This window comes from Mytilus californianus, unplaced genomic scaffold (assembly GCF_021869535.1).
Source record: "Mytilus californianus isolate M0D057914Y unplaced genomic scaffold, xbMytCali1.0.p SCAF_1, whole genome shotgun sequence".
Lineage (NCBI taxonomy): Eukaryota > Metazoa > Mollusca > Bivalvia > Mytilida > Mytilidae > Mytilus > Mytilus californianus.
This window is the reverse complement of record NW_026262581.1, coordinates 28,653,067-28,679,400: the sequence shown is the minus strand read 5'-3', so window position 1 is coordinate 28,679,400 and position 26,334 is coordinate 28,653,067. Positions and strand designations below refer to the sequence as shown.

Below are 26,334 nucleotides of genomic sequence, written 5' to 3'. Positions count from 1 at the left end.
CCACGAAAGCAAAAAAAAAAACCCACAAAATAATTATATATATATACTAACAAAGAAAATAAGAGCTGCAATGAAAACAAAACAAACCAAAAAACCTAAATACATTACAGAACATCTTTTTAAAGTGTTAACTGTTTTTTTGCTTTTTTTCAAATATTTACTTCAATGTTTCCCTTTATAGTTATCTTCTTGACTTTATCAGTTTAGCTAGAATATAAATCAGTTTTAATCATTTAAGGTCAAGAAGTGATCATTTGGATTTTAGAGTTGGGGCAACGAAGTTACCCCGGATCCGAGGATGTTTTTTTTCTTCAAATTATAAAAACTAGAGGCGTTCACGCGTAGATTAGTTTTAGCTCATGTTTGCGCCATAATTTATTGATCAATTAGATTTTCAACTGTTTTGATTAAACCGTAAATTGTATATCATTACGACTCAAAATGGTCTTACAAATTCCAAAATGTATATATTTTTTATGTAAAAGAAATTTCAAGGGGAAGAAGATCACAACCGATAGTCCAAAATTATTGACTAAATTACTGCTCCCTCTTTTTTCGTTACGGCAAGTTACGTCAAGTTAGGTCAATTTTCGTTCGTTCGTAAGATGTTGAGAAACCTCTAATAGTGTCTTAATGAGGTATTTTCCCTGTATTGCGATTTTGTTTTTGACCTTTTCATATTCGAATTCGTATTTGCTCACACGACTCTTGTCTATTTACATGAATTTACACTCAATTTTGAAATGCGAAATTCAGAAATAAGACAAATTTAAAAGTGCATGTCCAACACTAATTTACTGCAATCTTTTGAACTTCTTATAAGGTCTAGACTTTAAATCAATATACATAGGAAATCAAATAATAATACGCCAATGAAACAGTGATCCATTACAGCTGTTGACATTTATTGTTAAATCAATGTATTTTCTACCTATTGTTAACATTATTACATGATATTTCTTATTTAACTAAAGTTAACTGTGTTTCTTCTTCAGTCCAGCCTAATCCCAAAAAAACTCTATAATAAGGAATTGATCAGAAACATACGGAAGCCGGTTAGTGTCAGGGTGTAGTTTTATTTTTAAGTCGTTATAATGAATTTGCTAACTGGTTATAACGACTTAGCCAAGTCGTTATAACGAGTTAGCTTAGTTGTTATAACGAGTAACTATAAGTCGTTATAACGAAATATGATTTAAACAGACTGAAGTCGGTATCATAATGGTTGATGAATTGATTGTTGATTGCTGATTGCTCAACGTCTAGTAGCAAGTATTTCATGTATTCTGGACGAGTATCAAATGATAATTATTAACTAATACTGTGGTCGATACTGCTGTGTGGGGGTATCCAAAATGGAACTTTATACACAGCACCTAGTATTTTTGACTGTTAAAAAGAAGGTTTAGAGGCAACATTTTGACCCATGAATAATAAGAAATCATAGAGAATAACTTTCTTTAGATTTTCATTAGATACGAGTATGCCAGATAACAATCTTTATAAATTATATATATTTTTTTCATTTTCTTTGCTTAACTCATTCGGTTAAAGGCTGCAAACTTCTAGTATTTAATGCAAAACTGGAAATAACTGCCATTCTAGCCTCATTTTAAATTCTTGTCATTAATATTTATATATTGGCCATTGCCGTACCGAAAAGACATTGAGCTATAAAATTTCTAACACAAATGCGTTAGTGTTGGTTTGTATATTTTTGGGTAAAGCTTTCAAGTTGATAGATCTATAATATCTCCGAAAACTTTATTTAAGGTGAAACAAGAAAACGCGATGTCATGATAAGCATACCCAATTCGTAAATTGAAGAATCGGAAAACAGGAAGTAGGTGGTTGACAGATTTGAAAAGTCCTTACACATACAAGTCATTACCGGCACCTCAGTTTGTAAAGTTTTCGTAGGAGAGTAACCATCTACACAATTGACCTCTGAGCTATATAAGTGCTGTAATACCAATTCGACAGGTTTATGACATCATAACTGACATTTCTCAACTAAAGTGTCCAGATGGTATCATCATATATAAATACACCTTAGCGCTAATTGGATTTACGACCCTTGACCCTAAATATTATGACACTTGACCTGTTGACGCCAGAGAACTATCACTTTTGCATTGTTGTGCAAGACATTTTGTATGAGTTGTGACGTCAAATAGGACGAGAACGTCGGTGATATCCAGTGATTAAGGACAAAAAACGACAAGTTTTATTCGTTTAAAAGTATTACTAACTTAATGTTGATTGCATTTAGAAAGAAATCTATTTTTAAATATATGTTTAAGGATTAAAGAATCACGTGTCATGTGCACTTAAATCGCGCTGTACAACCGAAGACGAGTTTTGTTTATAGACAAACGGCATCAAGATAATTATAAAATATATGTTAATGTCTGCATAATTTTTGTGAATGAAGAGAGTAAGAACCAATATTAGTGGACATAAGGTAGCAAGTCCAATGTTACTAACAATTAAAAGGAACATTAAAAATGACTAATTTTTTAGTAGTGTTATCAAAATGTATATGTCAATAAATCTAATCAGTTGATTATTCCCTGGGTAGTCAGTGGAGTGTTACAGGGTACGCCAAGAGAAGCTTGGAATCTTGATGGTTTAAGCAAGATTTGATGAATAAAAATATAATGTTGTTAAAAAATTAAAAAAAAAATTATCGAAGTATCTGCACTTTCAGTTTTTTTTCAAACACAAATTTAAAAGCTGTTAAAATATTTTAAACTTTATTGTCCTTTATTGGTAATTACTTTATATATCAACACATTATAGCTTTGACAGTTCCCTTGATAAACACCCGGCATATAGGGCATCTTCTTAGAGCTGGCGCGCAGTTTGCGCACAACGCCATATGTCCACATGGGAGGAAAACAATAGAAATTGGTTTGTCGAGGCATATTTTACAAGTCTGTTGATCTTTCAGGTTCTGATTTTCTTCCTCCAAACTTCTGATTGATACTGAAAAAAAAAAACAATATAGTGTTACTATTAAAATCAAAGCTGCAGTTGGTTCCGGTTTGAGAGTGTAACATATATATAGAAGTTGATATTGATAACACGGTGTGGAATTATATAGATTATGTTACTTTGTAAAGGGTTATATAAGGTTTTCATTGAATTTGGAATCATCAAAAATGGTAACGCAAGTCTTTCTTTAGAACAGACCAGGAATAACGAATTAAGTAATTTTATACTGAGCATATATAATAAAATATGTATTTACATTCAAGTTCTAGGTCTACTGTGGTTTCCTGTTTCTCAATTGGTATTTCATTGCGACCAATTTGTTCTGTTTGTTCTGCTTGTCCTATTTTCAGAGTATCATTAGACCGATCCTTGGTTGTTTTTTCCTCCATCTCGAATATGGCTTCAAGTAAAGTTGTACCAGTAATAACTGTAATAATGGATATATGTTACAATCAAATAACAAGTATGACAAAAGGCAACCAACAATTTTAAACAAAAACAAGTATTACAGACAACACACCTAACAACAATCAAATAACAAGTATGACAAAAGGCAACCAACAATTTTAAACAAATAACAAGTATTACAGACAGCAAACCAACAACAATCAAATAACAAGTATGACAAAAGGCAACCAACAATTTTAAACAAATATCAAGTGTTACAGACAGCAAACCAACAACAATCAAATAACAAGTATGACAAAAGGCAACCAACAATTTTAAACAAATAACAAGTATTACAGACAGCAAACCAACAACAATCAAATAACAAGTATGACAAAAGGCAACCAACAATTTTAAACAAATAACAAGTATTACAGACAGCATACCAAACAACAATCAAATAACAAGTATGACAAAAGGCAACCAACAATAAACAAATAATAAGTATGACAAACACTAACTAACAACACATGAATAACAATTATGACAGACAGCAACCAACCATTATAAACGAATAACACGTATGGCAGACAGCAGACAACAAAAAACGAACAACAATCAAGGCAGACAGTAACACACCATTATAAACGAATAAAATATATGACAGACAGCAAACCAACAACAATCAAATCACAAGTATGACAGACCGCAACCAACAACAAAAGAATAATAAGTAAAACAGACAGCAAACAAAAACAGTCTTCAGACTTAGATATACGAGGTATTGACTGTTATAAAAAGAAAGAGATGTGATATGATTGCCAATGAGACAAATATCCACCAAAGTTTAAATAAAGTGGATGTAAACAATTACAGGCAAGCTTTCGGCAATGAGGAAAACCAATACCATTTAGTCGGCTATAAAAGTCCCAGACATTAAAAATACTAATCAATTGAGAAAATTAACGGCCTAATTTTAACAAAACCATTATGTTATCCACATTTAAAATGCTGTGGAGTCAAACATGTTTGTGACTGCACAACGCTCTCCTAATCTTTGACATTGGAGTGACGGAACGATATATAAGAACAATACATAACAAAAAGAAGTATGTCATTGTCTATTATATTTACATTTTTATCGTTATATACATTAGTGAACTTTTAATCCTTTCCAATTAGTTAATAGTAAAAAGCTCAGTCTTAAGTTTTTGCATCCCACAACAGTTTTATGATTCAATGATAAAATTAGATATCTAAAATCTTAATCTGAATCCAATTATTTTTTCATGCATTTGATTGTAAAGCAATCGATATACTTATCGATTCGAAGTCTTTTTCACCTCATAAAACCCATACTACAAATGTATGTTCAACGAGTTGAACAATTAAAGTTTTTGTAAAATATAATTCATAATTTTGTTTTATTGTATATTGTATACATATATATATATGTATGAATTAAAGGAAATGTGAGGTTATGTCATTGTGAGCATTAATGACGCATACGAATAAAAATTCCCAAATAGTCACCCGAAGTTCTTTAATTTCAGTATAGATGATCAATATTCCGCATAATCTACCTGAATTATTCACACATTGATAGATTCTCTAACAGGATGGGATGAGAATGAGCACCAAAGTACTATCATTCAGTAAGCTTGAATTGATTATAATTTTGTTTATGGTCTTTTCCTTTTAGTGAGGACTTGCGTAATATTTATTTCCACTACAACTGTGATAATACATGAACTATAACCTGATAAACTACAATAAAGGAATCTGAATTTATGTAGAACGTCAGTTTGTAATGTCGGTAATTATGAAAGTTCCTGAGTCTATGTTGACTCCTTTTTAAGGATTGAAAAGAAACCCATTTAATTTTGCGGAAAACCCCAGACTAGACTCGTAGCAATTAGGCTTTTTATGTATCTTTATACTGTTTCCATCAAACAGGATGACTAGTCTAAGATGTAACATTCCTATGTTGTATACTAACATCAAAATGTGATTTGCATGGATGAAATTCAAGAGCAGTGCCTGTCATTTTTTTTTTGCCAAAAACTTCGTTTTTTCGAATCAAATGTATTTTATTTGACTTCTGTCGTCTTACGTAACGGTTGTCATCCGGGTCACAGTGTCAATCTTGTACTTTGACAAACTACTTGACAAATTTGTGACGATTTAGTGTGTCTAATCAGTTCCAATTAATGTTTCTACACTAATGTCGAGAGTAAGGGGATGAACTACACGTAGCTCTAAAAACATATTTAAACTCCACATTTTTATGTGCCTGTTCCATGCCGGGAGCCTTTTTTCCAGTGGTTTTTGTTGGTAGCTGTATGTCATATTTGGTTTCGTTTATTGTTACAGCATATAAATTAGGGCAGTGGTTTTCTTGTTTGAAATGTTTCACATTTTTTAATGCACAATCCATTTTTCAGCGTATGCCATTTGGGTTTTTATTATTGTTGACTAAGTGCTTACATCGATCCACGTCATTTTGTTTCTGGTGGATAGTTGTCTCATTGGCAATCATACTACATCTTCTTATTGTCATACCAAATTGCAATTTCCCATACCAAAAAAAAAAAAAAAAAATGACAGTGCCATTTTTCTTATATCTTACTGTAAATCAACAACTCTTTCAAATAGATTTTACAAAATTGAAGGGAAAAAAAAACGCAGTTTCTTGTTCAGGGCATGAAAAAAGTTATGCACCTGCCTGTGTATTTTTTTATCCGAGTAATGTTTTGGTTTCTTCAGAAATCACAACTTTTCTGCTTATGTCCATTGAGAGACAGGCGACACAATTGACGATTCATATATTTGAGCTTTGAGTGCTGTCCCCGGTGTCAAAGTCAATAAATGCAGATCACATCATGTTTGAATATAAAATTATTCTGCATTTCATTTTAGAGCGCACGACACCAATTGGAGGTCAAAGGTTATTGTCATATATTTAAGGTGAAATTCAAAACATTCATAATAGTTAAAGTTGAAGTTTAAACGATCCTTAGAAAAAGTTATTGACCTAACATAATTTTATGTATTTACTTTTAATTATATTTCGGAGTAAATGGCAACATGTATTATAAATTATGTAGTACACAAATTAAAAAATCTACTGTTTATAGAAATTTAAGAACTCATAAAAGTTCTATGAATTGTGTTTCAACCCGAACATTGGACCTTATACAATTAATTAAGTCAGTGTCCTTCTTTTTCATTTAGTGACCTGTACTTTCAGCGTGTCATCATTAAAGTTAGCACAAGATGTTTATATTTTAACTCAAAATGAATATTTTAAAAGAAGTTTGCAGTAATGGTAATGATAATGTACTGTACTGTTCCCCTAGTTTATTATAATTAACAGTTTAGGTAGTTAGTCAAAACATTCACTAACATTTTATCATCGGTAAAAGGACATCATTCGTAAATATAAGTCAACATGCAGACATCTTATATGTTCAGGTATTTCACATCAAATCTGTTATGGTAAAATTCTATACAAAGAACAGAAATGTCATCATTCACCTCAAAAGCTAACCAAACCTTCAAACAGACTTATCCAGAAGGGATATAGTTGCGATACTGTTGTCAGGTCATTGAAGATGGCATATTTTGGAAATAATATTGATTCGATCACCCATAGGGTGTTTCCATCGGAAATAAACGCATTTATTCTAAAACCAGTTGTTGGCATGATACAGGTTATGTTCTTCTCATATATTTTATGATGAAATGATACTAAATCCCTTACGGGAGGGATTGTGCTGCATTTTCAATTGAAGAAGACATAATCTATCAATCAGTTCAATTGAGGTCTGGAGCTGGCATGTCAGTAACTGTTTTGTTAATTTATGTATCATTGTCATTTTGCTTAGTTTCTTCTGTTATCTATTCTGGCATCGGATTCGGACTTCTTTAAAAATGAGTTTTACTGTTCGTATTGCTGCGTGTTTGTTTATTTTACATTGGCTAGAGGTAAAGATGGAGTGTTGAGATCTCACAAAACATGTTTTACTACATGTATGCGTGTTGCATTTTTGCGCCTGTCCCTAGTCAGGAGCCTCTGGCCTTTGTTAGTCTTGTATAATTTTCTTTTATTTTAGTTCATTTATATGTTTCGGAATTTAGTGTGACGTTCATTTTTACTGAACTAGTACATATTTTTGTTAAGAGTCCAGCTGAAGCCTGCCTCCGGTTGCGAGACGTCTTGCTGTTTTGAAGACCAATTGTGGCCTTGGTCTGTTTTATGCTCTTTGGTTGGGTTGTTGTCTCTTTGACACATTCCTCATTTCCATTCTCAATTTTATCTTGAATAAATTATCAAAATGACAATAATAAAATTAGGAAATGTAATTATTACGTTGAATTTCCTGTTTATAGTAACTTTAGACATAATTGTTAATCTACAAAACAGGAAATAACATACTTTTTTTTTTAAATTTGTCAACTAACGTCTTTTTAAAAAACTTAAAAAAAGAAAAACAAGAAAACGTGTTTGCTAAAATGCTAAAACTTACTGAAATCAAATTGCATATTTTTCAGTTTTGTTAAATTGTATAGCAAGTATTTAAGTCCTACATGTATATGTATTAATATCTGTTTAGTAATTGGTAAAAATTTCACTGTTACAAAGGGTGGAAAATATGTCCTCTGTCTAAAGTTTTGTATATTACTAAGATTACATATTCAATGTTTATGTACCAGCATCCTTCCTTAAATCTTGATCCATTTCGGTTTCTATCTTAAGGTGGTACCCAACACCTTGACTAATATTAATTTGGCTCGTTTAATTTTCATAAAATTTTGACAAAATGTTTACTTTGACCCTTTGACAAAAATATAAAAATTTAAAAAAATTTGAACCAACCACTTTATCAGAAAAATTTCATTGGTTATATAGCAGTTTGACAAACACTAATTTTGATCATTGAGAAGCTTAATATTTCCTTTACAATACAACGTTATTAAAACGTTTACCTGATTTTTACAGAGTTATCTCTGTAGTGTTAGGTACCACCTTAAAATGTATTTATTTGTAGAAAATCTGTCCGCTTTTCAAGTTTTGTACATTACTAAGATTACATATTCAATGTTTATGTATCAACATCCGTCCTTAGACATTGAAATGTTTCGGTTTCTACTTTTTAAAATTTCCTTATAGACATTACGTTTTGCCTCTACTGCTGCTCTATATTTGTCTTTTAAATCTTACTGTTTATCAATTCCTTAATTAGTTTTCAGTGTGTTTATATTTTTTTTAACACGGAAAAGTAGCTCTACATAGCAACACACGAAATGATCACTGCCGGATTGAAATACTTCTAGAAAGATAAGGTAATTGTCGATATTCCTTATGGTAGAAACGATGACGGGAAGCAACAATGAAGATGGTATAAACGACGAACGACAACCATTTTGATGATGGTTGTTGGGATGTATAGACACACATGGTTCCGTGTGATATGGTTTTATATTGAAGTGTACAAAAGAGGTTAAAATGCATAATTCAACGCGTGTTTTCAATATTTACTTTGTTGCCTGTAAACATCCTGTATTTGAAATTAACATGCGTATCTGAATAGCTATCTGAAAATTCCCACCAAAGTTTTGGAATATTAAGGTCACATCATGGAAGTATTATATTGACGTCAATATAATACTTCCATGGTCAAATGTACATGCATGCATCTATGGAAGTCGTTGTCTATGGAGAAATCAATCATCACTATGTACTTATATACTGTCCATATTTGCCTATTCTTTATTCATATTTTGAATTTTTTATATTGTATCATGTTTTGTTTTGCAAATCTTAGCAACAATCGTGATTTTAAAGTTCATGAAATCCATTTCGAGCACTTTGTTTATAATAAATGATAGGATGAATGAAAGATTAACTTGTATTGTTAATTTATATAATAAAATAATTTGTATCAAAAACATATATTAATCAAATAAAGAAGAAAAAAAGAAACGAAAAACAAACAAACAAACAAAATGTTTTAAAAGACAACATTACGCCAACAAAAATAGATTTTTATTAGTTTTTTTGAAATCATCAGATTCCAAATTTAGAATTTTAAACTCATTCTTTATTAATAATTATTCTAACAGACGTTGAGATCTATAATTGTTTGCAAAATCAGTCGACAGTAGTGTGAAATCGTAAGATAAATAATACGGATTTTCCGTCGTGCTTGTCAGATGTTAATTCGGAATGCTCTGTTTTTCAAATTCTGTCCTCTTAACCTTGATTTCTCTACATAATTTTAGAACATATATTTTAAAACGCCATATTGGAAATCTAGTTAAAATCCTTTGTTTTCATAGTTTTTGAAAGAAAAAAGGTTCCAATGTTAAATTTATAAAAATATAGAGAGAATCATTTCAAGCAACATTTTCAAAAGCTTATATCTCAAAAACAAGACGCGGACATTTCGTCATTCTGTGTTTCATGAAATGAGTTGTTATTGGTAAAAAAAACCAAGGCGTTTTCTTGGGTTTTTTTGGATAAACGTTCTGAAAATAACCTATAGTCTAAGATCATTCGATTTTTGGTTTGGAAACTATCACAAACTAAATAATCGTTCGATGTATCTTGTTGGAAATGGTCATTAAAAATAAGCAAACAATTGTAATTAGTAATAAGCAATATTCAATCTTTTCGTTTCAAATAGACAATTTTAAAATAAATACAATGTACATGATATATTAGTTTATTTTTGTCATAATATTTATGTATGTAGTCAACAATGATATCAAATAGAGGTATATTTAAATCTATTTCGGTTACTCTTATACCGAATATATATACAAACACATTCTACCAAAACTCATAAGGAATTCGATCTTTCGTGTTGAAATTGTCCTTTAATCAAATATAAAACAAGCTTCTGTTCTGAATTTTGGTTAGAGAAAATAATATATTCGGATTATACAAAACGACAACTCACTCAATGTCGATCTCAGCCGATGAAAAAACAATGACGGTCCAGACATTCACGTTTTATTCACCAAACAGTTTGGTTGATGCCCTTTATAATCACAAAATTTGGAAGTTGTATTTAACAAAATAGTGTCGAAAAAAGTATTATTGATTATAGTACTGGAACGACACGCGTGTTATTACCAGTAAACTAATATAGTATGCATCTCTCGTACGTTGCTTTGTATCGATCCATACTGCATAGCCAAACGGAAAATGCTCACCACACAGTCAAGTCGTTGCATCATATAGTCTAAGCGTCACGAAGAACTCGCAGAACTGGTCTTAAATTTGTTTACGTCGTGATCTTGCTAACTGTATAACTTACAGTATACATGTATATTGTAAGATTTATTTTGTGAATTTTTGTCATTTCTATACATTTTAAAGACATTAGCACATTATGGCTTTTACTGATCCTTTGATGAATGCTCTACATATTGGACATCTTCTCAGCGCAGGCGCACATCTACCACAAGCAGCTAAATGACCACAAGGAAGAAACACAATTGCAATTGGTTCGTCCAAGCATATTTTACAAGTCTGCTGATCTTTCAAGTTCTGATTTTCTTCTTCAAGACTTCTCACTGACACTGGAATTAATAAAATTTAATTTAAAATGTATTCATTCCATTTGTTTAAGCAACCCATTAAGTATCCTCTCGAAAAAAATACTTTAAATTTGAAACAAAACAGTTTTCGGTATGTTTGATTGTTGGAAAGTGGCTAAGCATTAAGTTATCATTTCGAGTTTTAGTTCGAGTGTTCAGTTTGAATTGAAGTTCGAATATAATATCGAGAATATTTCAAGTTAGTATACAAAAATCGTGTTTAAATATTCGAGTTCAGAGTTTAAGTTTATAGTCGGATTTGAAATTAGAGCGTGGTGAGAGTTACTAGTATAAATATTAAACAAACGTCAACGTTTAACTCGATATTAAACTGTAGATTGAACTTCAACTCGAACACAAGCTCGAACTCGAACTCAAACTTGTCTGTTAGTTCCAAATTTATAGCTCAAACTCGAATATGAACTCAAAAGTTTCACTTCAAAACTACCTTTCCCTCGAACTTCAACTTGCATATTAACGTGCACTCGAGTCTAACTCGATGATAAACGACATCGTTATTCCCGAATCAGTTTGGCCATATATGGGCAATACATTTATAATACTGTAATATCATACTTTGTTGATTGGTTCTGCTGCCGATTCCATACATAACATTTATATGAATCTAAAGGCCAGTTATACAACAAGTCTATATCACAAAACAAAACAAAACAAATTCTAAAGGAAAACACACGATCATTAATGTCTGAAATGGGTTAAAATTATCCATACAATATACATACGTGTATGGACATTTGTTTTTGTCTTTTGATTTATACATAAATCAGGACGTAGGTTTTCTCGTTTGAATTTTTACACAGTATTACATTTGTCAGTTCTAGGCTATTATAGCTTGCTATACGGAATGGGTTTGGTCATTGCTGAAGGCCGTACTGTGACCTAAAGTTGTTAACCTCTTTTGTCATTTGGTCGCTGGTGGAGAGTCGTCTCATTAACAATCATTAAACATCTTCTTAATTTTACATTGCAATTTTTCCATTAAAACAAATATTTGCATATAATAGTGGAAATACATACATTCTGGCTCTGAATCGCTTGTTGTTTCGTTTGTAATTTGCTTTGCTATACTTTTAGCAGATTCTATTGCTGATTGCGAGTTTTCCATTTGCTGTTGGTTATAATTTGAATTTTCTTGGGTATGTTTCGAATTTTCCTCTAAATTGAAAACAGCTTCAAGGAGCCCGGTAATCGTGATATCTACAAGACAGGTCATTAAAACATAGATTTGAGACTGGAATTATATTCATTATTATTATCAAAAAAAATAATGTTATCATCATTCAGTTAATCTGAATAAACGTGACACAGATCCACCATAGGACCCGGATAGGTGTATGCAGATTTTGGTGTAGAAAACTTATGAACATATAATACATAGAAACGATAAAGATAAGAATGAAACGATATACTTGTGTATTCGCTAAAGATGTTTGTAAATAAAATATAAAAAAGTTAGCTTTTTCGGAATCTAAAGTGCAACTGGTATTTCAATGCCCGTACCCCATTGTTTAGGGCACTGTAAATTGAATACTTGTTCGTTGGACTTTAATATATATTATATATAATATAAATTTCCGAAATTGAAGACAGCAGTTTTGTAAAAAAAACCTATGAATCGATTTGGAGTGGCCATATCACGTTTTTAACTAATCAAAACAGTTTGGTGTACGTTTTAGAATATTTTGTTACCCTAAATGCATTAGATTTTTGGAAAAGCGAAATGTTTTAAGTATACATCAACCCTTTGTCAATGACCGAGCTAACTGAAAATTAAATAAGACACTTAAAAAAGCTATTTATATACTTTTTAAGAGGCACACCGTTTGTGTATTTATAAATTTTGAAGTTGTGTTTTGCAATAACCTATAGCTACTTTACTCCCAATGACAACTTATTGAATGACAGTCAGTATGATCTATAACAATACAAACCTCAACATTCTAAGACTTTGACCATACTAACATTCGTACGAGATTAGCGTTTTCCGCGTTTATCAGTAAATTTTAGACTTTGTGACACTAGAACATTGTACCTTAAAGAATAGAACTGTACTTCCGAAACATGAAAAAAAATAAAAAAACAAACATTGACATTGATAACTAAACTTGTTCGTATTGAATTGATTATTTTGACCACTGAATCCATACTCTTTTAGAAGACTGCAATTAATTCCATGAGAAAGTATCACTTACAAACTAGCAGAGTAATTTTTGTGCCATCATGAACATATATATGAGAAAAAACTTGAGGAATAACAAATATTTCTTTACTCTGTATTCCTGCATTTTAATCTATTTTCTTATGATAACAAAACCGGAACTATATGAATTGAACATGTCAGTAAAACTGTCCTCTTTAAATTTCTATCAGTAGTAATACATACCTGATTTTCCTGCTTTTTGAAGGGTTTCGTAAGCTTCTTTAACTAACTTTTCATCATATCCAAACTCTGTTACAGATCTAACTGCAGGAATGTTCTTAAATTCACCCAATGGCCTTTTTGAACTTGGAAGCTTACTCTGTAATTTTACAAATAAATGTGGTACACATTGGTCAAATATCACAATGCACAATTATTAACTTGACTTGCCTACACTTGATTAAAGTGCTGTCTGTACCCGCTTGTGTAAAGTTGTATCTAATGTACTGCACATGTATTTGTGTGTGTTCTGTATAACCTGTCACAGCTTGAATAAAGTTGAACGTACAAATAAAACGCACCTCATCCTATAATTTTGATTTGCAGACATACAAAGTAGTATCATTGATATTGTAGTTTTCTTATGTCCAGTGGCAAATATTTCACGGATGTTCAGGACGAAAACAAGTCAACAATAAAAAACAATAGGTAGATTCTGTAATAAGGGCCGTCCGGGATGAAGGACGGGAAATTTGTATGTATACATCCCACACAGCCAAACGGACGCTTCACTTTGGCAAGGGTTTACTGCTGTTCGGAACAAGACGACACATGACCATATTGTATATTCTCCAGCGATATTTAGGGTACAGACATATACATTAATACTTTAAGAGAGTCGCTTAATTTACTTATTTGCGTTGTAACAAATAAAATTTGTAAAATTACCTTTTTCACAATTTCAGTCGGCATATATTTGTTTGTTTGAACATCTCCTATAAAACTATCGCCTTTACATTGTCGAACAAAATCACACTTCTGGTACCAGCGAGCATGTTCTACCCAAGGCTCATCTCCTGGTTCCCAGTTTTTTAATCCTCCTCCACAGAAAAAGCAGCGACAATGATCATCATTACCTTGAACATACAAATGTCAATGATATGAAAAAGAGAGGCGAAAGGTACCAATGGGACATTCAAACTCATTAGTCGAAAGTAAACTGACAACGCTAAATTCGTAACTTACTATGAATCCTGATTGTTTTATCATATGTGTTACAATTTATTCTTAAATTTCGATTGTGTGAGTTTTTTTCTCTTTTATAATCGCAAGCGACCCATTAATTTTTACCAACGGATTTTCCAGCTTTAATATAAATTACTTTATCTAGCGGTTAACGGAGACATAGTCCCTAGTGTTGACAGTGTATTACTTGGCATTTTTTTTTCATATCCTTTGCAAATTTATTTCTTTATGTTCAGTAATGTTCGAGGCCAAAATATTTGAAAATCAAAAGCTTATTAAAAAGAAGAAGAGCTAAAAAAGGTACAAAAAGTATAGCCAAAGCCGGACAAGGAATCCGAGCTTTGCATGAATCGAAGGAGATACATTCCTTAATTTAAAATAATTTCTAACATTTTGTAACAGAAATTTGTTTTAATGAAAACAATCGTATTTTCATGCCAGTACCGAAGTATTGAATACTGGGCTGGTATATACCCACGGGGACTAACAATCCAACAGCAGAGGCATCGACCAATCGGTAGTAACAGCATTCATGGTGTCAATTTTTCTGCACCAGATGCGCATTTCGACAATAAATGTCTCTTCAGTAATGGTCGAGGCCAAAATATTTGAAAATCAAAAGCTTATTAAAAAGATGAGAAGCTATAATCTAAAAAGATACACAAGGTATAGCCAAAGCCGGACAAGGAACCAGAGCTTTGCATGAGGGAGATACATTTCTTAATTTAAAATAATTTCTAATATTTTGTAACAGCAATAATAACAAACAAAATCCGTATTTTCCCCTAGCCAGTACTGGACTGAAGAAAGAATTCAAGACCCCTTAACATAAAATTGTACATATCTTGAGTTAGAACTGATAACATTGTCTATAATTTTGATATAATTTGTCCCAAAAGCAGTACACCACACTTTAAAATTATTATTGAAATCGCAGGTGTGTTTTTTTTTTTTTTTTTTATTATAGTTTTCATTTGTTGTCTTAAAGAAATGCAATACGAAATAACTGTGTTCTCGGGTCAAGATACTGTTAATTTTTTTAATCCATTTTGATATTCTATATTTATAAAACTCGAAAATGATACCGACATATTTTACTATTTTATTTAAAAAAAGAAGAGTTCTACCTGTGAAAAAGAATCCAGCGGTTGCCATTTCGTCTGGTGACTGTGTCAAATATGTTGGCCAATATTTAAACGAGTCCAGTCTAGATCCTCTGATCGCGTATTTTGGATACTTTGGGTTATCAACACATATCCCCATCATCGGTTGTTTAACTGGTGCTTTGCTAGATCTATCAGTGGTAGTTATTTGACCTGAATATTGGTTGTTTGGTGTGCTTGCATTTCTATTTAAAGTCTCTAAATCAGTGTGTGAAATTGGAATCAAGCTGTTAGTATCATTAGTTGAGTAATTGTTGGATATTTGGTAAGATTCTGTCCTGGTAATATCAGTGTTAGAAACATTGTCTGTAGTATTGTTTAGACTTTGATTTACAAGACAAGGATTAGTTGGAACACGTCCACCATAAGTATTTGGAACATTCCATCTGAAGTTATTTGAATTTTGATTAATTGAGTTTGCCTGAATTCTTTGAGAAACTGTTCCACCATTGAGTATATGTAAGCTCTGTTGAGGATTGTTACTATTAACCGGCAGTTTATTTTTGTCGTGCGATGTTTGATCACATTCAGTTCTTACGTAAGAAATATCACATGTACCATTGTTTGCTATACTTTCTGATATATGTTGTGAATGTTCAATGTATTTAGAGGCGACATGTTTGATAAAATCACAAAGCGGAGAAATTTGTTGGTGAATCTTTATAGGCGAATCATGCGGGTTCCAATTTTTATATGTAATTCTGCATTTAAAGCAGCAAACCTCGTCGTCTTTTTGTAAAAAATAGAAACCAGCTCCTGCAAGTTTGGTTGCATAAAGACCAGGAATATCTGGAAATGTTGCGAAAGTTGACAATCTTTTGCCTTCATATTCCATTGGATCTCTTAATGATTTTGTGTCATTTTTGCAAACTGAGCTGTCGTCTGGGGGAAAGAATGTACATTCCTGGAAGCCATGCTGTTGTAACATTCTTATAAATGGATAAGCAACGTCTTTAAAAGTCCAGATTTCCATATAATTTTGTTTTTGACATATCTTGACATTTAAATTTTGAATGCTTTAAAATCACTTCCAACCAATAATACGCCAAAAAGACTACAAATTGAGCACTTCTGAAGCAGCGTTATAAAGAATTGTACATGTACGTAGTGTTCGTCATTCCCATTCACTTCATCTTTCACGATCAGTCAAAAATAAACTTTTCCCATTGAGAAAAACATATATTTGCATTTTCATCCGTATACGGTGTATTCAAAAACATTCTACAATATACTCGATTTTCTTTAAAAGTAAACATGTTAAATTTAACTTACACAACGACAGCAACATATTTTATAGCGAAAAGGGAAATGAGTGACATCATACAAATGTAAAATATACTTTGACAAAAAGAAATACAATGTATGTTGACGTTTTTAATAATTGATTCACAAGATGTGAGAATCCCCTGTAAACTTATGCACGTGATACATTCTTAATAAAATACAAATTGGATACATTTGTTACTGATGCAATAGGTAAAAAAAAAACATTTGGAATCAGGGTTTATAACAATATAAAATGTATAAAAAAATACGATGGTATAATATTTTAAAGTGTCTGTAAGATGATCAAAAGTTATTCAGGACAACCTTCAGACAAGGTTAAATCATCATTGACAGTATCATATGAAAGTCATATATATCAAGAACAGTATTTTCCAACATTTAACTTTGTAAAATTGATCTTACTAAATTTTGTAGTTGGGAAAATAAAAAAATCACCTCTAATAATAAAAACAAGTAAATCTTATTTTTTTCTTTTTTTTTTTATTTAAATATAGTTGATTACAAGTTTCCATTGAGTGTTTATCACAAGCGATAGGGCATGTGTATTGTTCATATTTTGTATTTGTCACAAGTTACTGTATTAATTGTGTCCAATTATAAAATTATGACAATAAAAAAAACAATAATTTTTATCATTATTGAATGACTTAACTTTATATGTTTATACCACTAGAACTGATATTCCCTAATACAATTGAACTTTTTATTGTGTTAACAGTATACATGTATTATGAAATACATAGATGTTTAAGGTGCTGATAACACAGAAATATATTAACAATTGTCCTAGATTTGTGTATTGCAGTGGCGGATCCAAAAAGGGGGGGGGCGGGTTCCGGGTGTTGGAACCCCCTTTTTTGAACGATCAATGCATTTGAATGGGGACTTCTTTTGATTCCTTGCGTTGCGTGTTGCAAAATATTCATTTTCATCCTATCTTGTGTAAAGTTATTTATTTTCAGTTGTTTTCCTATTCACGTTATTAATTTTCAAAATCTTTCTCCCCCTTTTTTCCCAGCATATCAAAAGGTTGTTTCCTTAGTTCAGTTGTCATTTGATTTAATTATAGTTTGGTCATAAAGTTAAACACAAAAAAGTCATGTTGTAATTATTATATTTCCTTGCCTTTCAAATTTTTGGCCTTGAGCGATCCTGATAAAGGTAGATCTAGAAAAGCGCTTTTGATGCATACAATTTATAGTTTTTTTTTAATTATCAAGTACTGGGTCGATATTTAAGCTGCTGGACTATAACCTTTCAAAGTATCATCAGCTCATTATAGTCACTGATCCGGCACTGACATAATTTATAACATAAACCTTCCTTTAATTCCGTCGATAAATTTAGAACATAATTATAAACAACTACAGCCCTCATTGACGTTCGTTTGGTTATATCGGTTAAGGAGGTTTGTTGACCGATGACAACGGATAAGCTCCACTTGTCGCAACCACAATCTCTAAGACTTCCTCTTTTCCTCGATTGTAATATTACTGAATGAGACTTAACACCAGATATTTACTCGCATGTCATGAACAACCCTTCCGGAATACCTGAGTTCACGACTGATATATATACTTAATGGGATTCATAATGCTCAATCTTTACTTTTCTGTGTATTGTTTTGTTATTGTTGTCTTTATGCCATGGTGTTGTCATTTTCATGGGACTTAAAACTTTTGATTGCCCCCTTTGTGTCTTCTGTCTTAACCTTATACGTGGGAGGTAAATAAAAACACTACCATTTTAGCTATGATTAGATGCATCAAAGAAATGAAACGGGAGTGTTCAAGTCATTTTTATTTACAGTTTGTAAAGTCGTTCCAACCCAATAATGTAACAAAATCAGGCTTGTGACAATCAGTTGCATAAATATTTTATACGTCGTAAATTCTCTAAACAGATGGTAGTATGAGAACATTGATTTTGTTGAAAAATACCTTAGACTTCTTACATGATAGTTCATATCAAAGATATCCGACAAAAGATTAGTATGCATATCATTTTTGGCCATAATGCATAATAAGTTGAGTCATTCTAAATATCACAGAAATACGGAAATCATAATGTTATGCTCGGATTACGAATAAATACATGAACACCACGCATATATTTCAATTCAAATGTCATGTATGTATTCAAACTAAGTTACGGCAGATATATTAACAAATATATGAACAACCATACTAATGAAAAACCTAACCTCACTTTAAATATTTCCGATAGAAACGAATTTTAAAAAAGATAAATTGTTATTTAAAAAGGTAACTTACCTTGCTATGACAAATGAAAATATCCCTCTACAAAATTCATGAGATATTTAAAAGTCGCGCTCTGTTACATGACTGTAACGATTTAAATTAAATTTTAAATATAACTCGTCATATGATAAATATGCAAGGACGACAATTCTTTTGGAAATCGACTCTCGAGCTGCTACTTTGAAGATACAAATTAAATGCCCACTGCCAAAAAAAACTGCAAGTTTTGTCGAAATAGCCATTAGTTGAAAATACGTATGTCAATGTTCCAAATTAAGGAATCAAATATTAATTAAGTTCAAGATTGATTTCTTGTATACTCAAGTAGGATAGTTTTGATAGGCTTAGAGAATAGAAAAAAATATGATACCATGTCCGCAATATTTTTAATCATATATCAAAGTACAAAAAAGTCATGTACTATAAGATATATAATATATACATTTTCAAAATATTTTCCTTAGTTTTAATTGAAATTGATTACTCCCATCAAAATTGTCCTATGCCGGATGAAAACAATAATGTTGCTCTTACTCGGAAATGATATGGTTATGTATGTTATTAAATATAAAAGTAATCTGTTGGATTCCATTTACATTCAAAAGATATCAAACAAGGGAAACTCCCTATATGGGAACCATAATGCACTTTCATAAAGCTGTCCACGGAATTAAACAAATGACAAACAAACGAAAGGCGGAAAATATAAATCCTGATATAAAATTTTGATTTAGAATTCAGACTGAACATCCTCGCAGATAAAATTTATAAACATAGTTTTTTTAACATAAAGGAAGGTGAATTAGAGTTTTTATTTTCCTTTCGCGTTGTTATTTTGTCTTAATATTTTTATTTCCGTTAGAGGTATAAGACATATTGGATGCAAGTCCTTTTTTCAAAAATATTTTTTTGCCCCTGCCTCTAGGCGAAGAGGGCATTACGTGTTACACTTGTCCGTCCGGCCGTCCCTTGTCCCTTACTTTAACTTAAATTTGCTTCATCCAAATTTTGTGAAACTCACACACAATGCTTAGAAACAAAACACACAGACAGAGTTCAAATTTGGATAGTGAGTAACTTACTGTTCTAGAGCTATGTCTCTTTCCAACTTGGAAAATTGTAATTGTTTTCGTTAATACATTCTTAACTTTAGTTTGCCTCGTGCAACTTTTTATAAAACTCATGCACAATGATTAAAACCAAAACTCGCTCTACGAATTCGGATTTGGGTAGTGAGTCAATCACCGTTCTATACTTTTGCACCTTTAGATCTTGCAAATATTTTCGTTTCCGCATTGTAAACTCACAGACAGAGCTTGAATTTTGACTCTTCAAACTATTTTCAAGTATTTCAAGCAAGATTGAACATTTCTATTTTTTGATTGATCAATATATAACTTACAGTTTTAATTTTTGTATTTCAGCAAAATGAATATTTCGTACAGATGTATTGCAGTGTAATATGTCTGCCATGGATGGTTCAAGTACTATTAAAGATACTAAATGACTTCTGGATTTAATACATTTATACACGTAATGCCCCTCCATGTGATGGACTCCCTTTCCAATTTTCAACAACCGTTGTCTATTATAAGTCTAACTACTCACTTTGTCTTTTAGCCCATTTAGATCATTTCCAGCAGGCGAAGCAAGGAAAAACAAATGCATGACCACAAGTATTAATCCGTGATTCCTATTGACCTTTTCCAAGTGGTTTTTGCATTTAGGTTTCAAGCATTTTATGAAGTTTTTGTATTCAAAAGTGAAAACGCGGAAATAAACAGCTCGCCACTTATACAAATAAGGAAGCAAAGGCAAGGTCTATCTTATTTGTTGTCAGTAACCTAAAGTTTATCAACTTCCGTAAATCAAAAGAAAACAAATATAATGTACTTATTTTGTACACAATCTTGAACAATTTCTTCTTATTGTTATTTTGGTGACATTTTGTGTAGTATATCAGCTTGAAACGGCAATGCAAATAATAATTTTAAAATAGAAGTAACATAACCTGACAAAAAATATTCACGAATAGGATAGATGGCAATAATTAAGTAAAATAAGACAAATATTGAATACAAATGAGAAATGTTCTCTGTAAGAAATTGAAGGAGCCAAAGAAACATTATCCATAACCATAAAGAAAAAGAAAAGCAACAATAAGGAAGAAGGAATTCTCAATAATTTTGGGTCGGAGATTACCATAAAAAGTTGTAATATCTTTATCACTAAAAGGATTGGTGGATGGATTGCTGGCTGCTTAAAGTCCAATGGCAAATTAAAATGCGTATTCAGGACGAAAACATGTTAATGTAATATGAATATTTACCTTGCTTTGTACTAGACCGACACGCTTAGCCGGATTTTGAACGTGCTAGATCAAAAAGTAAAATTAACAAAAATACATGTTACCTACCCGGACACGTTATTCTGACTACCAGCCGACAAGTCTTTGCCTTTACTCCCTAATGCCGGATGCTTGGCGGAGAAGCAGCAAATACCAATTTTAAAGTCTCTGGTTTGACCCGGCCGGGTTTGAAACACCGACCTCCAGCACTCGGGGGGAACGCTACCATGAGACCACCGAGGCCGTTACATCTCTAAAAGGAACACATATATCATCAAGCATTTTAAAACTAATGGCTTACATCAGAATATGTTGTACGTATACATATAAACCATTGTTGAAGGCCGTACGGTGACGTATAGTTGTTAATATATATTTGTCATTTGGTCACTCGTGGAGAGTTGTCTCATTGACATTTGAATCACGACCTCTATTTATATATACTAGAAGATGCCCTCTAAATCGCGGTACAATTGGGCAAGTGTTGAAACAGAGAGTTTTTTTTTAATTTCGCGGGCTGTACGTCGACTGAGTATGCCCGAAAGCTTATAAGAAACGGATCGATAACGGTCTCCGAATTGAGTTATTTCTAAAAAAAAATCGCGTTTTCTGTGGAAAATAGATTGTTTCACAGACAAATTAAGGAAGTACAAAACACTACATTTATACGTCATATCACAAATATTTCCGACTTTGTATGGTTTCAGAGGAGATGCGGCTCAATGAAATCGGGGACTTCCTTTAGTAGTATAGAGGACATGGACATATTAATTTATTCTGATTATAATTCTATCAGTTTTAACTCTTATTTAAACATATCACGTGCTTAGCTGACAAATAGCAAACAGGCGGTTTGCTTGAAGTCATAACACCTATGTAACCTGAGCGCCATGCAAGCAAGCACAATGTTACACGAATTTCCCGATATCAAGAAATTTAAAGGGATATGAGATCCTTTTCGTTTCGATAATTGTCCGTACTGTTTTCCGAATGGTACATGTATGTAACGCCAGGGCAAATACACAGAAAATTAGAAGATATCTTACCTTCTACATCTGTTATATCATATATGCTTTTCAGAATCATGGGACTGATGTACTGTCAATATAACTGACTGAAGATCTTAGATATTGTAGAATAAATGGGTGTTTCTTAAACTTAGTTTACTAGTGACTAATTCACAAATTGAAAGTTTATGAGTTATGATTTTATATATTGCTTGGGTGTTCCTTTACAAGTAGTTGCAAAACTTCCTACGTCTTTGTTAAGTTGATTTGTTTGATTCAAAAATGATAAAGCGATTATATAGAAATAGTTTAGAAATTTCTTTCAAGTATAATATCATTTGCATATTGAAATACTTTAAAAAGAACATTGCTCGATTTCGTTACAGTATCATCAACTAGTGTGTATAACACCAATAAGATGGAATGCTTTATGAAACTCTAATTAATGTTAATTGTTTGACCACTATAATTGCGATTTAAGATCTCAGAAACACGTTTTGATATTTCGATTTGTTGATCATTGATCTAGATTGTAATTGACTCCGTGTATGTTCCTTTTGACATAGTGATCCATTATAGTCAACGAAATCATAATGGCATCCATACATAAAACTTTACAAGGGATGACTTTAACTTTACTATTGTAACCCTTCATGCAAAAGCTTCCTTGTAAACAAGTTCAACTATCATCGTTCATAGGAATCATGATAAATTCAATTTCGTATCAACTGGGAGATAAATACAAAAATAAGAGGATGTAGTATGATTGATCGTCTATGAGACAACTTTCAACAAGAGACCAAATGACACAGAAATTAACATTTATAGGTCACTGTACGGCCTTCAACAATGAGCAAAACCCATACCGCATATATAAAAAGAAAGAGAGAAAGCTAACGGGCTAATTAGATATAAGAAGATGCGGTATGAGTGCCAATGAGACAGCTCTCCATCAAAGTCACAATTTGTAAAAGTAAACCATTATACTATTAATAATATTGCAGGAATGCTGCTGCACAGAATGGAAACTCAAATACTCTTTTGTCTAGATTTTTCTCGATGTAAGTCAAAATACGAGGAACATTTAACAGTATATGTGATATCCTTAAGTTTATTTAAAGTTCATCTGGACAGATGCAGCTAGTCTATATAGTCATTATAATACCAGGCTGTTTCATTATTTCTAGAAGCTTCTTGTGACGTTTGCCTCATTAGTATAAAAGATACAAGTCGGCATAGCAGAGGGTCACAGTTGGTCTCCATATGAATGTCGGTTTTATGCTTATTTAAACGTCCTGAAACATAACACATATGTGGTCAATAAAAAATCCTGCATTTCTATGATGTCACTAATTTAAAGTTTGCTTTAATCAGAATGTTTTGTTTTACAAAGTATGATTTGCCCCCTCCAAAAATGAGATATTGTTTCTGCGTTGGTCATTTTCTTGTAACAATACAAAAAAGTACGACCAAATCGTTCAATCTGTCTCTAAGTTTAAAATGATAATACAAGTTTAGACAGAGAAGTCAAATGTTTTTTTTACACTTTTGCATACTAAATATATGGAGAGGGAATTTGTATAAAATCAATGTACAATAGATCTAAAAATAAAATTAATACGTTTCATAAACATTTTCCTTCGTATACTCAAATTTCATATGAATAAATATATATATATATAAGAATGTAAAAAACACTTATCGGTTTTGTATTGATAATCTCCACCAAGTAAGAAGATGTGAAATCAACCTACCACTCATCAAAATACATCTTTGACATACTGAATATGCCTGAAATATTTGCCACTAAACGTTTAACTTACAACGACAATTTTAAAATCATTGACAAATGATACAGATTTTTAATGAAGCAGAACCGTTTCTATTTAGAAAGGATCGAAAAATGATATATTCGATATATATATACAAATTATGAAATATATACTTATATATATGTCAGAGACAGCAACCAGAACACATCTTTCTATTCTCGAAAAACACGCTTTGCTATACAATTTTTGAATGTTTCCTTTGCATTGATTAACAGTTACTACTAAAGCATTGTAGATTCTATTGAAGATATTTTTTCAAACGATATAGCCATACAATCAATTATTACGTAATGACGGGGGAGTTATGGATGTGTTTGATAATAGACAGAGTGAATTATGACACAATCGTAACATGGGTGGGTAAAGTGCAATTGTACTTTTAGATAAATGACTGACGTACACATGAGAGCATTGTATTGACTTAAATTACAAAATATTGTTAAAAATGTAAAGGTTATATTAGATAAAATATGTACATTACATGTAAATATATTACACAGGGTGCGCAATAATTCATTGATAAATAGTTGATTTGATGATTAAGCAAGTAAACATTATGTGTACTCAAAATATATAATGAACATATACCTAATGACATGGGATAAAATATATTCTAAGAATTTTTATTTTTGTCCGACTAATCAATTCATAGTTATATTACTAGGGATGCTTTCTTTTATGTGATAAATTGAAGACACGATTCCTGTTTTTATGGCAAGCCGTTGTGGAATTTATTCCCTATTTATTAATATTAAAAAATCATTTATTAATATTAAATATTATTTTCTAATATTAATAAATCGATTTTTTAATATTAATAAATATTTTTTAATATTAATAAATATTTTTTAATATTAATAAATAGGTATTTTTTAATATTAATAAATCGATTTTTTAATATTAATAAATATTTTTTAATATTAATAAATATTTTTTAATATTAATAAATAGGTAATTTTTAATATTTATAAATGGGTTTTATTTATTAATATTAAATATTCAATTTTTAATATTAAATATTCGATTTATTAATATTAAAAAATAATTTGTAATATTAAAAAATAGATCCTATTTACCAAAAATTAAAAAATTATTTTTTAATATTAATAAATCATTTTTTTAATATTAAAAATTCATTTTCTAATATTAATAAATGGTCTTATTTTTTAATATTAAAAAATGAATATTTAATATTAAATATTCAGCTTGATTTTTTAATATTAAAAAATCGTTTTCTAATATTAATAAATACGCCGCCTATATATAAGAGTTGTTTGAACGCTTTTATATACGATGATCATACGTTACTGCAAGCATGTAGCTGAATTAGATCAGTGAAAAATATGAATAACAAAAATATCTACGAAACACCGGCTTTTATCCTGCTATCAACTAATTGTTGCATAAATAACAAGTTCAAAAATAATGTTTTGTTTATTTTTACTTGTACAAATAAAGCCTCTTGTACTCCACCTCCATATTGAGCAAACGGTAATGAGAATATTTCTGTTTCTGACGTGACAGTTCAATTTCGATCAACTTCGCGGTCAGCGGTTAAAACTATGTAGATTTCTTTAAAAAATGTAAAAATTCAGACTTGGATTTAAAAACTAACCATTAAAGCGTCAGTTATAAATTGTAGGATATAAACAATAAATGTACATTGTCGGAAATACTAAATGTATGTGTACTCGCTACTAAGAAAGAAGAGAAAACCTGGAAAAGAGTTGCTTTTCGTTCTTGAACAAAATAAGTTTGATTTTAACAGGTAAATGTAATTACAGGTGACAAGATTATCAAAGCTTTACCTGTTATATTCATGATATTGTTAATATTTGACATACGTTTAATTTCAATAACAACTACACCCAATAAGTGGCAAGCTGACATAACAGGAAAAAAGTAATAAAAGTTATTTTTATGACTATTCAAAACAATAAATTAATTCGGTTGCTGTTTTTTTTTTTTTTTTTATCTTTTTCTCTAATGTTTTATTCTAATAATCACTTTTTACATTGACTTGCATATTTTAACACACG

General features: G+C 31.1%; 2 protein-coding genes across 2 annotated transcripts in view; both read right to left on the bottom strand.

Moving 5' to 3' along the window:
* The window catches only part of LOC127701338 (inhibitor of apoptosis protein-like), a 72,105-nt gene extending 52,956 nt beyond the window's left edge, over positions 1-19,149 (bottom strand). The window contains exon 1 of the mRNA XM_052205232.1: positions 19,122-19,149. The gene's annotated coding sequence lies outside the window, so the exon portion shown is untranslated. The remainder of the gene's footprint in view (positions 1-19,121) is intronic.
* On the bottom strand, positions 10,035-16,820 carry LOC127701155 (baculoviral IAP repeat-containing protein 3-like). The gene is made up of 5 exons (XM_052204975.1): positions 15,526-16,820; positions 14,102-14,289; positions 13,397-13,532; positions 12,031-12,210; positions 10,035-10,974 (listed from the first exon to the last, which is right to left on the bottom strand). The coding sequence occupies exons 1-5, from the start codon at positions 16,532-16,534 to the stop codon at positions 10,775-10,777; spliced, it is 1,713 nt and encodes a 570-aa protein (XP_052060935.1). The 5' UTR covers positions 16,535-16,820; the 3' UTR covers positions 10,035-10,774.
* Positions 19,150-26,334: the final 7,185 nt, after the last annotated feature.